The 15,618-nt window shown below is 42.5% G+C and overlaps 1 protein-coding gene across 2 annotated transcripts in view; it reads right to left on the bottom strand.

The window, feature by feature from the left end:
- Positions 1 to 418: 418 nt before the first annotated feature.
- The window catches only part of trpc5a (transient receptor potential cation channel, subfamily C, member 5a), a 36,829-nt gene continuing 21,629 nt past the window's right edge, over positions 419 to 15,618 (bottom strand). For both annotated transcript variants that reach the window (XM_048237998.1, XM_048237997.1), the window contains 8 exons: positions 11,624 to 11,960; positions 10,375 to 10,514; positions 9,477 to 9,799; positions 6,800 to 6,995; positions 6,398 to 6,607; positions 4,728 to 4,769; positions 2,471 to 2,560; positions 419 to 2,203 (listed from right to left, as the gene is read on the bottom strand). In XM_048237998.1, the coding sequence (XP_048093955.1) occupies positions 1,295 to 2,203; positions 2,471 to 2,560; positions 4,728 to 4,769; positions 6,398 to 6,607; positions 6,800 to 6,995; positions 9,477 to 9,799; positions 10,375 to 10,514; positions 11,624 to 11,960 (2,247 nt within the window). In that variant the 3' untranslated portion in view covers positions 419 to 1,294. The remainder of the gene's footprint in view (positions 2,204 to 2,470; positions 2,561 to 4,727; positions 4,770 to 6,397; positions 6,608 to 6,799; positions 6,996 to 9,476; positions 9,800 to 10,374; positions 10,515 to 11,623; positions 11,961 to 15,618) is intronic.

Here is a 15,618-nt window from a genome sequence, read left to right as displayed (position 1 = left end):
GTGCAAGGTTTGATTGTGATTAGCCTGGCTAGCGCCACCACTTCTCAATGAGACGTGGTCTGGGAACCAAACGTTCATTTTCTCGTATTTGAAAAAAATGCCCAGATCCGTTTATTGGGTGCCACGGATGTCTATCAAATGCGTCTGTGCATAGCTCATCATCGTCTTGCTTTCCCCCCTGTTCTGTGATTGGTTCCCTATCTCAGGCGAAAATTTGCTCCATGGTCTCCAGGCTGCCTTAGCAGCGTGAATCAGGCAGCATGGGAACACCCAGGTTTGATTGTGATATGAGTAAAGGAAAAAATAAGCCCATTAGGGTGTATTTTGGGCATATGTGATTAGTACATTGCTCATTTACATATTCAAATAAATTTTCAAACAAACTTCTAATACAAAATATTTTACTTTTCATGTAGACTTTCATTGTGTAAAGTTTTATTGTGGTAGGAATAAAGGAAAAAATCTTGGATTGATGAGAATTAAACATATTTCCTCAACTAGGATTTCCTATAGGACTTTTAGTATGTTGTTCATGAAAACCTCATAGAAATAATCTATGCTATTTTTGCCTCCAAAATGAGTTACTTTGCCTGGACTATGAGGCAGCTTTCTTCACACAGTCTCAGTGGTCATTTGTACCCACGGAATCCAAAACGGAATATTCTAGCTGTCTAAGCTGTACTTCAATCCTCACCTAGTCAACATGGTTGCCATAGTTAGTCACAAGCTTGTCAGAAAATGAAAAGAAAAAGCAGACATTGCACAAACTAATGGATGTGATAGCTTTATGAATGGTGCCATGCTGGATTAGACATTAAATGTGAAGCTTTGGCACAGTCAAAGGGAGAATGCACTTCCAGACTCATTCACTCTCTGACACTCAACATCTCAATCAGCTGAAGCTGGACATGACAGAATTTGCACTGAAGTGACAAAAATACAAATAAAAATAAAAATGCAATGAGTTCAGAATATGCACCTATATCGTATTGCCATAAACTAAGCTTGCTTTTTCCAATAAATACAGTATGTTAAGTCTAATTATTTGCCAGTAATATCTTGCAGGTAGAGTAAATGTGTTTCTCTCAGTTTCTCCTGTTCACAACCAGTAAAGTTTTTTTTTTTTTTTCTGGGCTACTGAACACCTCTTATAGGAGTATAGTGATGTCCCTGTTGTGTCGCCTTGGCTTGCCAAACCAAGAGTTTCTCTGTTTTCGTCCTGGACTTAAGAGTGCATGCCCATGCTTTTTATGCAGTAAAAAAAATGATGAAGTCACTCTGCCAAATCAAGGTCTCAGAGCTGGGTGGTGACCGACTCCTCCTGGTCCCCTGTCCAGCTGATGGACCCCAGGCTGTCGCAAGTCCCCACCCAGCCCTCGTACATGTCCTCGCTGGAGCTGAGCAGGCGCGAGCTGGACGCCGTGATAGTGGAAGCACAGTGCAGGGGCCCCAGGGCCAGGGGCTGCCCCGCCGACGGCGGCCGCAGGAGCAGGGCGCCGTCCCGCCCGTTGGACTGCCTCTGCTGCTGCTGCTGCTGCTGCTCTAGCTGCTGTCGGTGGTGCCGTTGCTGCTGGGACGTGTTGTGATGCGCGTCAGCGTGCGCCCCCACCATCTCGTCCAGCCCGAGCCCCGCCAGCCGGTGGAGGTGCATCTCGCTGCGCGTGACCTGCAGGGGCTCGGCTGCCATGCGGAGGTCCACGCCGTCCGAGATGCTGTAGGCGGAGCGCGAGGAGCTGGCGGGCTCGGGCAGGTGGCCGTTCATGCGGGAGAAGAGCAGGCCCAGGCGCCGCAGCGAGTCCTTCTTGGAGCGCGAGAAGCGCTGCAGGCGTCCGCCGTTGCGTATGAACGAGGACGAGCATGTGAACTTGCGCAGGCCGTTGCTCTTTGGTTTCTTGTCGTTGTCCGGCGCGCTGTCGTTGTTGTCCTCTGTCGCTGGACCCTCCATGGCTGAGCCCTCCGTCGTGCCCGACATGGAGTGGAAGAGCGCCGACACGCCAAACTCTGAGTCCCGGGAGCGTTTGTCGGACGACAAGGAGAGGCTGAAGGATACGCCCTTGGGGCTTTTGGCTTTAAGGTCGTCGGTGGGGTCCTCATCCTGCTGTGTGGCGTCGCTGCTGGACGAGTAGGTGCGACGGGGTGGCTTGCGGTTGCCCAGCAGGTCCAGCACCTCGTAGCGAAAGCTGGAGATGTCCTGCTTCAGCTCCTGCAAGGGCAACAGAGAGGAAGAGAACTCAGAGATTCACATTTCACCCTGTAAATACTAAATACAGAGAATCACATTCTTTCGCATCACTGGTCCTAAATAATTCAGAGGAAATCAAATTTATAACATTTTCACTTGGATTTATATGTAGATATGACGAGTGTCACATTTAGTCATGAACACTGTGAGACAAAACTTTTAGAAGTGAATAAAAAAAATATAAGTAATGAGCGTCAGATTTTGGACAGGACATTATCTGTAACTCACTTTGAAGTTTTCCTCTGTCAGGCCTTCATCAGTCTTTGCACTGCGGATCATTGCAGCAACATACCTCTTCACCAAGTTCCTAATTACTTCCTGTAATTCAAAGAGTAATTTTCAACTATACCAAAACCACTATCAAACATGCATAGTAATAATAATAATAATAATAATAATAATAATAATAATAATATTGTATTGACTCTTTTATTGACATAAGGAGAAAGCATTTGAGAGATCCATGAGGGAACAGGCTCACATGAGCGTATTTTTGGTTTTAATTCGATCAGGGAGAACAGGCATATTTATGACATATGTGATTGCTAGAGGTGAAAATCTGGACATGCATGTATTAGCATTTATTTACATGTTTAGCACAACATTTGCTACTGCTGCAGTGCAATATATACAAGACTTCCTGAAGAATGGAGGAGAAATGGTCTGTGTGCTCAGGTTTGGAGAGGCGAACAGCTTTGACAGGCTCACACTCGATTCCCTGCACTTCCCTGTTCAGCATGTAGTGTTGTACTGCTTAATAAATGAATGGTCCTGCATCCATCAACCCCTCGCTAAAACTGTCATGCTCTCCCCCAGGCCATCATACATTGTCCAGTTGGTGCAGCTCTGGGCACAGTGATCCCAAGGATCTGTGTACCGACAGCTCAGCTCTCGTCATCCTCGTCCCTGCATCGTATGCACCAGCCCACCGACACACTAGCACCAGCAACAGCAGTGGCTTGCTTGCTTATTTATTTATTCATTTATTTCTTTATTTATCCCCTTATTTATTTATTTTTCCCTCCTGCTGATTCCCGTTCATTATCCGGCAGACGGTTGCTAGCTGGCGCTGCACTGGTGGTGAAGTCACATTAGCCATCAGTAAGGGAGCACAGGCAGGCGGGCAGCTCGGAGCGGAGCACGGGCCTGGGGAGGGGGCGGCAGGCGGGCAGCTCGGAGCGGAGCACGAAACTGGGGAGGGGGCGGCAGAGGGACGCCACTGAAGGCAAGCCAAGCCACAATTAGCGTGATGGGCAAACAAGCCGAAAGCCAACGGTCAGACTGTTTCAGCGATGGAAACGAGATTAACGGCGCAAGCCTCCCTGACATACACACCAGTGACAAGGACATGGGGGACATTTTTCATTTATAAAGGGTTTTTTTTCACCCTTCTCTTCTTTTTTTTGGGAGTCATTCTCTTGACAGCCTCTAACTGAACAATATAATCACATTAGGAAAAAAATAGATCTCTCTAAAACAGATTAATTATACGTGGCATAATACAACTGTCTGACTTTTCATTTTTACACTTACTGTACCATCAAAGATTAACACGCATGAATGCAAACTTTCATGTCAAGCCATGCCTCAATGTGGAAACCAATGCCCATTTTAAGAATATACCGTAATCCGATAATTACAGATTACATGTTGCACTGGTTTTGCACAGGTTTGAGAAACCAGTTGTAGTTGTGTATCTCTATTGGTAGAGTTATCCCCTGTAGTCTGTCTTCAGACACTGACTTAAGCCTGTGCGCTTTATTTGCAAGCTCTCTTCAAAAGCCATGTTGAAAAGCACACCAATCAGCAACCAGCGGGCAGCGTCTCAAGTGGATGAGGCTCACGTGGGATCTGGCAATGATATGTTCTGACTGTTCGGTCGTGTTACTATTGAGTTTCACCTCCAAACCAGTCACATTTGAGAATGTGTGTTGTCATTTATTAAGAGTTATGATAGGCGGATATCTCAAATGCTGTATCTCAAAGCTGAACTACGCTAGTTGGCCTCACTGAGATCAGTAAACTATCTGTGCTTAAAGTTTTCCCAATATGCCAGATGACTTCATTCAAGCATTTTTGATGGGGGAAATGCTAATGTGGGGTGTAAGGTTAAGTGACCTTTGCTATAAAATTAGCAGACAATAAGATTTGTCTTGCTAAAGTTGCTAGTTTTTGTAACTTGGCTTGGTGGCAGTAACAATAAAATATTTCTCTTAACGTTAAGTGATAAAGGCTGATTACTATAGCAAGGATAGAACAGTGAATGTTGCTGAAAATATGGTGTAGGCCTACATGGCATGCGTAACGTGTAAGTTCCATATCAGTAAGTCAATTCAGTGAATGTCATTGCCCAGTTCCACAGTTTGAAATGATCCCCTGTGGAGCTTGGTCAGATCAAATTCATAAAGTGACTGGTTCTCCAGACTATGTCCCTATGACAGACACCTGTAATCTTTTGGCGTTATACTGAAAGCATGTGTCTTACCTGATAATGCTGATTCTGAATGAGGTTGTCAGCATGACGCTCCTGAAATCACAGGAAGAGCAAAATCATAGTTGACATCTGAAACTGCGAAGATGTAATAATTAAGTAAGATTGTGATCAAGAACGATTTAAAACAATGACGAACAGGCATTCATGTGTGCACTCTTTGAATTTTGTGCTGATATACAGTATGTTCATACTGATAGATCATGGACTTGGATGGATCTTCAACTTACAGTCTTTTAAATTTAGAGAATTCCTTCTTACCATGACAAATATTACTCACTAATATTACTGCATATAAAAACTTCAGCAGGCCAAATCAATATTAGATGTGACATCTTGTCCCGGAGTTCCTTGAGCAACGTACTGTACCAATCAATAAAATCCCTTGATCAAACTTCTGCTGTGGGGATTTGGAGAGCTTAGGGTGGCTTGAGGTGGTGATGCCAGCGGTGTAACAGCCTGCTAGCTCTGCAGCTTTAGCTCGGATTTCAAAAAGTTAGCATGAGGTGCCTTATATAATAGCTCTCATCCCAAACCATCTCATCTGTTCTGTACTATGTGTGTATTTGTGTGTGTGTCTGTGTGTGTGTGTATTTACTGCATGTGTGGGTGAACGTGGGTGACTATGCTTGCAGGAGAGAGTAGCGAAACAGTCGATCCCTTGCTCAAAGAGGAGAGAAGTTCAGCTGATGGAGGGGATGTCAGGGGAATCGGTATGGTTGAAGCGCCGGTTGCCTAGCAACATGTGGCGGGCTACTGCAACTCGAAGCTGGACAGCCCAGGGTTCTCTCTCATACCGTATGCGTTGGAAAAAAGAAACTGTTCAAATGTGTGGATGGGCAGGCACTACACTCCACTGCTCCCCGCTATGTTCGAACTGATGCACACAGAATCTGCAGCTGTGGCAAACAATTTAATGTGGCTCCAACCTCCTAGCTCTACCCAGCTCAACACACAGAATGATTGGCTTGTAAGTTCTGATTTAATGGAAAAAAACCTAGAAAAAAAACTACGAAGGCGTTATAATGGCGTTGAACTTACTGTGAGGGATAATATACAGAAATTCAAATGTTCATTTAATTCTCTAAACAAAACACAAAGAGTAAACACACAGCAGCCCACTATTATTATTAGACACAGACAAACACAATGACAGCAGCAGCAATGACAGAATGTCTGCTCCCTGCAATGCAATTCTGAGCTTATCTTGAGAAACGAAATTAAAGACAAGACAGGAAGAAACAAAACCATTTTGTCACAACTCTTAGCACAGTCATTAAAAGTGTGCATCAGTGAGAGGTTAGACCTAGAATACAGAAGACCATGCAAAGTTTCTGGCTTAAGGGAAAATTTACAGAAAGCAGTGTTGTATAATGACTGCGGTAACTCATAGTGCTGGGCTCAGAATACTATTCTCTCTCTCTCTAATAACGGTCATTACACAATAGTGCTTCTGGGAAATCCAGTACCCAAGATCCATCCCATAATCGGCTTCCAACTAGTGAAATATAGGAGCGAGAGGGACATGACCACCTAATATATTTTGGCTTTGGCTAAATGGCTAAATTTGGCTTTTGGCTAAAAATAAAAAATATTCAAGTCAGAGTTATACTTTTTATATGTCATATTTTGTCTGGGCGTTGTCTTGTCGTAGGATTTCCCACCGTTATCTCCTTGAAGTTGCCGTGTTTCTTCTGCTCCTCCGGGTTGGGTTGTCCCTTCGCACACAGCCGGCTGTGCACCCACACGCACAGGTACCACACCGACTTTGGGCTGGGGACGATGTTAAAGGGGGGAGGCAGCGTGGCCCCCTCGTCAAAGTAGCTCATCCACAGCTTCGTTCGAGCGAACTTCCACTCGATGTCAGCATGGTCCTGTACGTGAGAGCATGGCAGAGAGTCAAGACCTAAGTCTCCTTAAACATTTAACATGCTATAGCACATTCAGAAGGATGTGGTCTTTGCGTGAGGATCTTTAAGAGATATTCAGAGAAGACATTAGAAAATGTCATTCGTTTTGCAACACGTGGAAACAAGGCATAGTATTTCATTTGGCACATATCTTACCGCTATGAGCTGGTATGAGTTGTTCATCATGGCAATGAGCATGTTGAGTAACACCACCAGGGAGATGACATTGTAAGTGCCAAACATGGTTGCACCCACAAACTCCGTGAACTCGTGTCGTGCCTTAACGTTGGTGACATACAGGTTGAGGAGCCCAAACACTGACCAGAAAAGTGACTGTAGAGTTTCAAACAACCTGCAGAAAAAAGTAAACAGACAAGTGAAAATATGCCCGCCTGACTTCTACAAATTATCTCAAGGAATATTACAAACACTGCTGCTTCGCTTATGCTCATAAAACAAAACACCTCCAACATGGTCTCATATATTGGTGTGATTTCTCTGAAAATTTGCAGTCTACACAGTGAAATCGGGAGCTAAGTTGGAGAGCAGCAAAACAATAGGAAAGACAGAGGCACAGCTCCAGATGTGCCTCAGCATTTCAATAATTTAGATGGATTCCCATTAGGCTTAACACAATGTGCAGATGAAATCAAGCGATGGAGGACAAGGCAGGGAGAGAACACACACTGGCTTCCAGCTACGACTGCAATCGGCAGACAGAACGCCTCCCTTGATGAGAACAGCGCGGCTGACATCATTTATTCAGTGAGACAGACAGCGAGGAGACGACAGACAGGAACAGAGAAACAGGAAGAGGAAAGTGGGAACAAACAGGGACAAAGAGAATCAAGACTGACAGACAGAGAGGGAGAGAGATGGCAGGGGAGAGGATGTACACTATCACAATCACACTACTTTGCTCTATCAACTTGAAATCATGAGGGCAAGGTCTTGGCTGAACTTTTATCACAGCATTGATGGAAGAGAGTATGGTTGGATTAGAAGGCTGAATTTTCTTTATCCCTTCTTGTACATTACCATAGGCAGAAACACACACAAGTTCCTGACCAGACTTTCTTGACTTAGACCTGTGGGATGGTGCTTTAAAGATCTTGTATATTTCTGTTGTATATCTTCTGTTAGTTATATTTGTGTTGAAAAGAAAAAGACATGATGGCAGATTAAAAGAGTTCTGTGACACATAAATGGCAAAAAGTCCTAACTTTACTTGTGTTGTTCACACTTAACTTGTTTTGGCTACTGGGGTTGGAAAAATGTGTGTCAACAAAAGTAATCATTGAATTCATTTAAAGCCACCAACATTATGTTCATCACTCACAGACCACAACATATATCTAGTTCATTTTGTGGTCACTTTGGACATGTTTTTGGCCCCAGTATCCGCTGCAGGGCGAGACTTCATCTTGGAATTGACAACCTTAGACTGACTTGTGAAAAGAGAGCAGTGGAGAGACATTTTTGCCAGGAAAGTCTGTACCCCAGCAGAGAGACTCTTGCTTCAGGAAGCTAGTGTGCTTCTCCTCCTCAGCAAAGATCAAAGCAGGACAGGGGCAGGCGAAAGGTAGGCAATAAAGGGAAAGAAAAACATGTAGCATAGGCAGTTGCCCTGCCTTTGGTATCAAAAAAAAAACATGCAGTAGTATACATTAATGACTGAAGAAGATATCTGTGATTAAATAAATGATGAGTAAACAGCGTGTACTCCTTGTGTCCTATATATCTTACTTCCTTCCTCACATCTTTGCTGCCACATTTACTTTGCATCTTGAGTTAGCTATAAATTATTTGCTACTAAAGTAAATGGCTTTAATTTATGCAGTGTTATACACACAGTGCACATTTAGCTGGGCGGGTTGCCATACTGTTTTAAATGATATTCAAAACAAACACTGCTCCAGTTTTATTACAACCTGCTGTTCTCCTATGAAATCATACTGTAACAAACAGCAGGAAAATGTCTTGTTTATTTAGAGAGATGTACATTAAAAGCATTGTGAAAAGATTATGCCTTGAAGAAGAATGCTTAAAAAGTGAATGTGTTACATAGCTCCTGTTACATTGTACCATTATGTACATGTAATTCCATTATGTAACATGCTTATTATCCATGTATAACTTAAGCCTAAAGCTTTCATTGGGGTCTTTGTAACTCATTATATTACATAGTCACTGTGGTGTACTAATTAATGTGTAATTACATTGTGATAAGGAATGCATAGTATAAAGTATGTCTGTTGATCTGATCATCTTCATTAAGCTATATAAGCCAGAGTATTCACTTTCAAAATGAACCCCAGCTATGGAAGAGATGACAGAATGTGAAAGGAGCTTTTCCTCTCTAAATATGCCCCCTCTCCATCCTCAGTATCTATTCAATCTATTCACATATTCTGTGTCCTTCTCTGCCCCTGAAATAGATGAATGAAAACAATATGGCCGGCATATTAAAGCACTCATGTGGGAACAACTCCAATAAATCATCTTCAATATGCAGGTGCTAAAAAGAAAAGGACATAATTTGCTTCTATGTACCAATCTTACCGTACTGAAACGTCTGCTTCAATTATAGGCAGAAAACCCCCATCATAAATCACACAACTGTTGCAGATGCAGTAAAAAAATAATCTGCCTTGTCACCTGGCTAGTCATATCTGAAAACACCCTTCCAGATTCACTTTGCCAAAGTCTGCACTAATACCTTTGAGATCTATATCCAACGACAGATGTATGGTGTCATTTCCATTTCCTTACACAAAGCAGCAATTTTAACCAAATCCTTGGCAGAGCACTGAAATGTTTTGGTAGTACTTACGTGGAGAAGGCATTGTTCTGCTTCTCACAGCGGATGCCCTTGCAGTTGTTGGGCTCGTCGGACGCCTGCGTCTCGTAGTAGAAGTAGAGCTGGTTGAGGCCGTTGGCGAAGGCCAGCAGGACGAGGCAGTAGATGAAGAGGAACTTGAGGATGTCCAGCAGCATGCGCCCGAGCGAGATCTGCAGCGGGCCCAGGTGCGAGTTGGCAGTGAAGAGTGAGATGAGGCGCAGCGAGCTGAAGATGTTGGCGATGGCGAACAGGGCCTCAGCGATGAGTGTCGGGTGCCACATCTCCCACTCCTCACGTGGGCGAGAGCTGTTGTACTTTTGGGGCGGTATGGGGTTAGGGGACAGGGGCAAATGAGACAGAGGAAACTAGATTAAAGTTAATGTTAAATGAAATGGTAGATTGTAAGTGTGTCATTGGTTTGTTTAAAAAAGAGATGGAAGAATTATTAAAGAATTATTATTTACAATTAAAGTTAAAGAGAAATGGAGATAAAGACAGATTATTTAATTATGGGGAATTGTTTCCATTCTCAAAGTATAAACAGCAAATGACAAAAAAAATTGTTTCATCACACTGCAGTAATTTCTTATTAGTAATAGTTTGTGAGTTTTCATCAAATAGCTTTCATGAAAATAGAAAGTCAATTGCAGCATGTCTTGGTTGCAGAGATAATTTATGAAGGTGAAAGGCTCCATAGATTAGGTTGATTAATATACATCAAAGTGAGCTTTAAGGTTTATATCTTGGTCTGATAGAAGCCTGTGATGATATATTATCATCTGTGAAAGATAATTGCTTTTAGCATGACTGATTTCAGAAGTGGCAAAGGATATTTATCAAAATTGGTTTAGCTGCAGTTCATTTTCAACCAAATGTATATTGGTTGTACCTTGAAGTAAGCGACCATTTTCAGAGATATGGTGGCCAAGTAGAGTGAATTCATGGCAAAATCCATGAGGTTCCACCAATCGTGGACGTATTCCGTGAAGCCACCATCCCACATCTCTTTAATCTCGGCCCAGATGAAGCCTGTGGACAAAAAGTGATGATTATTCACAATTACCCATATGCAGCGACCACATAAAACCAGCATATATGTCAATTAAATCAAATAAGGTTAACCTTTCTCATAAATAGCTTTAGGCACTGGCTACTTAATGCGTAATCAATTACATAACTCTGTTTCTTGTAATTCTATGTTTAATTGCTATATGTTCTAATGTACTTAGAGTTAGGCTTAGGGTTTGGTTTAAAAGATGTAACCATCATGTTAACATATTATGTAAATAAAATTACTATTTTATCACACATTAACATGAATTAAGCTGCAGAGGCTCTAACCTTGGCTTACAGAAGACCTGAAACCATCTCATGGTTCTAACATTTGTAATTTATGGCGTACGAATGCATCTGTGATGAAAAGATCTCTACATGATTCAAAAGCTTCACTCGGGCTATGAAATAGTTCATGATTGGCATGAAATAGAATGACATTGTTTGATTCTGCTTAATGTTATTGCACATCTCTATCAAAGCTGTTTCATTATTTGCTGCAACTATGATGTAACAGCAAAGATATCTTCTCCTCAGCTCCACGGGACTGTGTGTTCACCGCCGAGTGGTGAACGCCATTCAACCACCCACCCATGAACGCCATCATTTCCAGCCACCCAATGCAGTATTTTTTAAATTTTAGAAAAAAATGTGATACATTTTAATCTGTATGTCTATGTATACCGGTAATGTCATTGTTGTAATTTTATGTACACTACCGGTCAAAAGTTTGGGGTCACTTAGAAATTTCCATTCCATTCCATTATAAACAGAATACCAGCTGAGATCAGTTGCATTGTTTTTTTTTTTTGTTTTCATTGTTAATTTTGTACAACATGACTGTCTCTGTATACTGTCATTGTTGTATGTGTACTGTATCTGTGAATACTGTCGTTGAATTTGTACAGCATGTGTTTGTCTCAGTATACTGTTGTTGTAACAGTATGTGTACCAGTATATCTGTGAGTACTGTGTTATTTGTATGTGTATGTCCATGAATATCGCCGTGTGTGTATGTCTGTATGCTGTCGTTGTTGTAGTGTATAATATGTTGGCTTCCACCCATGTGCAGTGCACTCTCTTACCCAGCACCCAGGGCAGGATCATCCACTCCACCACGGTGGGCGGCGGGCCCTGCACGTGCAGGTCGGTGCGAACGATGTGCTGCGAGGCGAGCAGCAGGAGGAAGAGAAAGGTGAGGTAGGATGCGGTGTGGCAGATGAACTTGATGAAGGGCTTCTTGATGAAGAGGCCCAGGGCGCTCTTGGGCGCCAGCAGGTAGACCAGGGAGAAGACGGGGAACAGGAGCCCGATGACGAAGCAGGTGACCAGCTTGACCACCCAGTGGCGGCGGCGCCAGCCCGGGAAGCTGTCGTACCACAGGGTGGCCAGCAGCTGTTGGCAGTTGGGCTGAGCCACAAACTACAGGAGAAGAGATGGAGGGAAGAGGATGGGTCACTTTTTACTTGGATGGTCTCCGAAAAGGGCTTTCACACCAAAGATTCTAGAACAGAGCAAGATAGATCAGTTACGTCATAGGCATGAAGTACGCTCTGAGCCCGACAGGGCGCCATTTTAATAAGCTCAGCGCAACATTTCATATTCAGTTCAATTCTGTAAGGCCCACCTGAACAGCTGTTTTTAACGTTGCCAGCTGTTTTTTACTCGGTAATGAACTGCAAGAACTGGCAGTGTGAAGGCCTGATTTATCTTTTCAAGTTTACACTGAATAAGGATAGGTAAATAGGCCTATTATTTGGAGACAAGTAGCTATTCCACTGGTAAAATAGATCACATAAATTCCCATTGAGGACTATAGCCTACTGATAAGCTAGCTAGCGGGCAAACTAACTTAGCTAACGTTATATTATCACCACATTGTTCTTTTCTACCTGTAGGCTATACGTTAACCCTTTGTTCACGGCTGCTTAAACACAGAGCATAGGCATAGGCTATTATTATCAATCACTAATGAGTCAAAGTTTCACTCAAGCGTCTGATGTAACTTAAATAAATGCAAATGGTTGGCCTAGGCTAAACCTGGCCGTGCTTGACACTAATTATTATCGTTTCCATGCGGTCAAAACTCCCAAATTGTCCTGCTTGCCTATGTAGAAATGCATATGACCACAGAAGTTCGTTTTAAAATCATTAGCCTATTTCAGGCTGGAGCCAAATTAAAACATGTCTTTGTAAATGGCTTTGTAAATTAGGCTACGTTTAATTAAAAGTGTTTCTTGCGTGCGTTCATTCTCTCATTCCCTCTCCAAAATGTTCCTGTTCTAGGCTGGCCAAGTGCATGAACCCAGCATCCAGCGCGCGTCACATGAAACACAATTGAGATAATAGATTGACCATATTGTACAACTGCAAAGCCTTATCATGGGCATGTTATATTCATGACATGAAAAGTGGAACTTATAGAACGAAAATGAGAAATTGCGCAGTCGGCTAAACGTTTAAACTTGCGCAAAGGCTGATGAACCAGCATCGGTGCGTCGCATAAATTAAAACACAAATGGAAGAGACCGCACAGCCCGACCATTGGACAATCCACCACAAAACCTTTCCATGGGCATGCAACGTTTATTACATAAAATTGGAATATGAACGCATTTCATCACACCTGACAAATAAACAGGGGCTGTGGCCGCGATTTGACTGATTTATTGAGCTCTCAACGCAGTGCTGACTTTAAGCGTCTTTGATGGCGTATACAAAGGGAAAGCCCTCTAATCGGACGGGCAAGACTGACAAGGAGGCCAGCCCGTGGCTACACTTGGTAGCCTATGTCAAACAGATGCTTTAATCTCTTCGACCTCCACAAATTAAATACAGTTAACTCCGTAGTCGTTTGAATAAGTTTACGATTGACAGCGCGACTGACAACGTTGTGATAAATAGGCATTCTTTTTGCAAAGTCAGCAGATGCATCAATTTTGAACAAAGTTATTAGGCTACACCGCGCCGGTTGTAGTCTGCATGAAGTTCTTTTCAAGCCACCGTTTTTGTTTTCCGTAGGGGAGATGCAGGCTGAACCAGCGAGGGAGAAGGTGCAGGGGAGAGAATGGAGTGCTCTACACTTCACGCACATCTCTATGAAATAATGTAGCCCTAGACTAATCCATATTTTTAAATATTTTAAAACAATCATGGAAACCATGTCAATAGGCTAGACAGATGTTATTGAGTAGGCCTAATGCAGGAATGGACGTTACAGTTATTCAGTAACTATAGCGAATTACTGAAATTTAAGTGTAATGTGTTACCTTTAGACTACTTCGTTTCCCAATAAAGTAACGAAATTACAGTAACACGTTACCTAACACTGGCCTATTGAACTTTGGTGGAATGATGGACAGATATCAGTGCCCTAGCCTAATTTACCCTCGGAAATAATTCTACATTGTCTTTATACAATATACTTAACTGGTCTAGACATGGTTGTGGTCTATTGGGTTTCCGCATTAATTTCAACATACAGCTTTACAGAATAAAATATTGTTAACATGTTAGGATCAGCGCCATAGGATTCCCCACGGTAGCCAGCGTCTGACGACACCTGAGCTTACCAAAATGGCGCCCATAGAGTCATAGGCGTACTTCAACATATCAACGTATTCTCCTTGCCAGTAATCTATCTTGCTCTGTTCTAGAATCTTTGGTTCACACCAAGAATGATAACTATAGACCCTTTCAACAATAAAAACTAAAACAATGCTTGAACATTCTATTTGGTTCCCAATCTACTTCCTCTGCATTAAGATAACATATGGAATGTTAAAACGGAAGCCTTGTGGGGCCAACTATGATGCTGATAATGGCACTCTCTTGAAAGGGTCTATAACAATAACTCAAAGTGACACAAACAATATCGTTCTTCATGTCATTATTGTTATAGTTTTGTGAACGTTGTTATTCATATTAGCTACAGCGATACTTTTTTGCTGTTATCGTTTTATTTCTTGTTCTTGGAGTGAACAAGGCTATCTACAGATGCTCAGGTTACAAACAAACTATCTGCTGACCATACTTTATGGTTATAGTTAGGGTTAGGAGTTAGGTTTGGTTAAGGTGATGTTCAGTAATTGATCAACAACCGTTTTTAAAGACTGATTTTGAATTTCAACAAACCATCTGCTGTCTCTGTAGGCGAACTATCCAAGCGAAGAGTTACCAGAGGATGCAACAAAGGCAAGCGATGTCACCAAAATACACATCACTCCGCCCAGACATCTAGCTGAACACATTCATCTGAGCCCATAGGAATTCTATTACATAGGTTGCCATAGGAATTCTATTACATAGGTTGCCATAGGAATTCTATTACATAGGTTGCCATAGGAATTCTATTACATAGGTTGCCATAGGAATTCTATTACATAGGTTGCCAAGTATGTCTTTGTATTCCTCTGCTTGCTCTCCATTTAGACAAACTGCACTGCATATTTAAAATATGCATGAGATGCTGTGTTATGGTTCTGTTACTCCTCTCTGCTTCCCAGCGTGGCCTGTGGCACATACAGTGCATTATTCTCATCAGGAACTGCAACCCAAACAGTGACAAATGAGCATCCGGCATTTGCGCCCATTCAAAACTAAATTGCTTTCTGATTTGATGTTTTAGCCCCTTTGCAAGTCTAATGCAGACCCAACTGACTGGTCATTTCCAGTTGAGTTGCCACAGAGACTCAATGGCTCTGAGCCTGAAATGTGTTTGTGGTCTCATCTCCTCTGCGGGTGCCTTGGTCTCTGCTACCAGGAACCTGATTAAAGGCCTGTGAGCATGAGATACTGTATGTAGATAGAGAAAGAGAGAAAATAAGTCTTCAACTAAAAGAGATGATCAATCCATATACATCTTCCTATGGAAAATGGGAGACACAAGTCAGGTTGCACTGTTTTAAAAACAATGTTTTTATGCTGTCGTACCCTGCCTTGTCAGACTTTAATAAATTAAAGAGGCATTTGAAATTAAAAGAGGCATTTCTGGTGAGATCATCAGGATGCTGCCCTTGTAAATTCAATATGTGAGAGAAAAGACCCATTAAAGGCATCACCACAGCAGCCTCCCCCAGCA

Source organism: Alosa alosa, chromosome 2 (genome assembly GCF_017589495.1).
Source record: "Alosa alosa isolate M-15738 ecotype Scorff River chromosome 2, AALO_Geno_1.1, whole genome shotgun sequence".
Classification (NCBI taxonomy): Eukaryota; Metazoa; Chordata; class Actinopteri; order Clupeiformes; family Clupeidae; genus Alosa; species Alosa alosa.
This window is presented reverse-complemented; position numbering and strand designations above follow the sequence as displayed.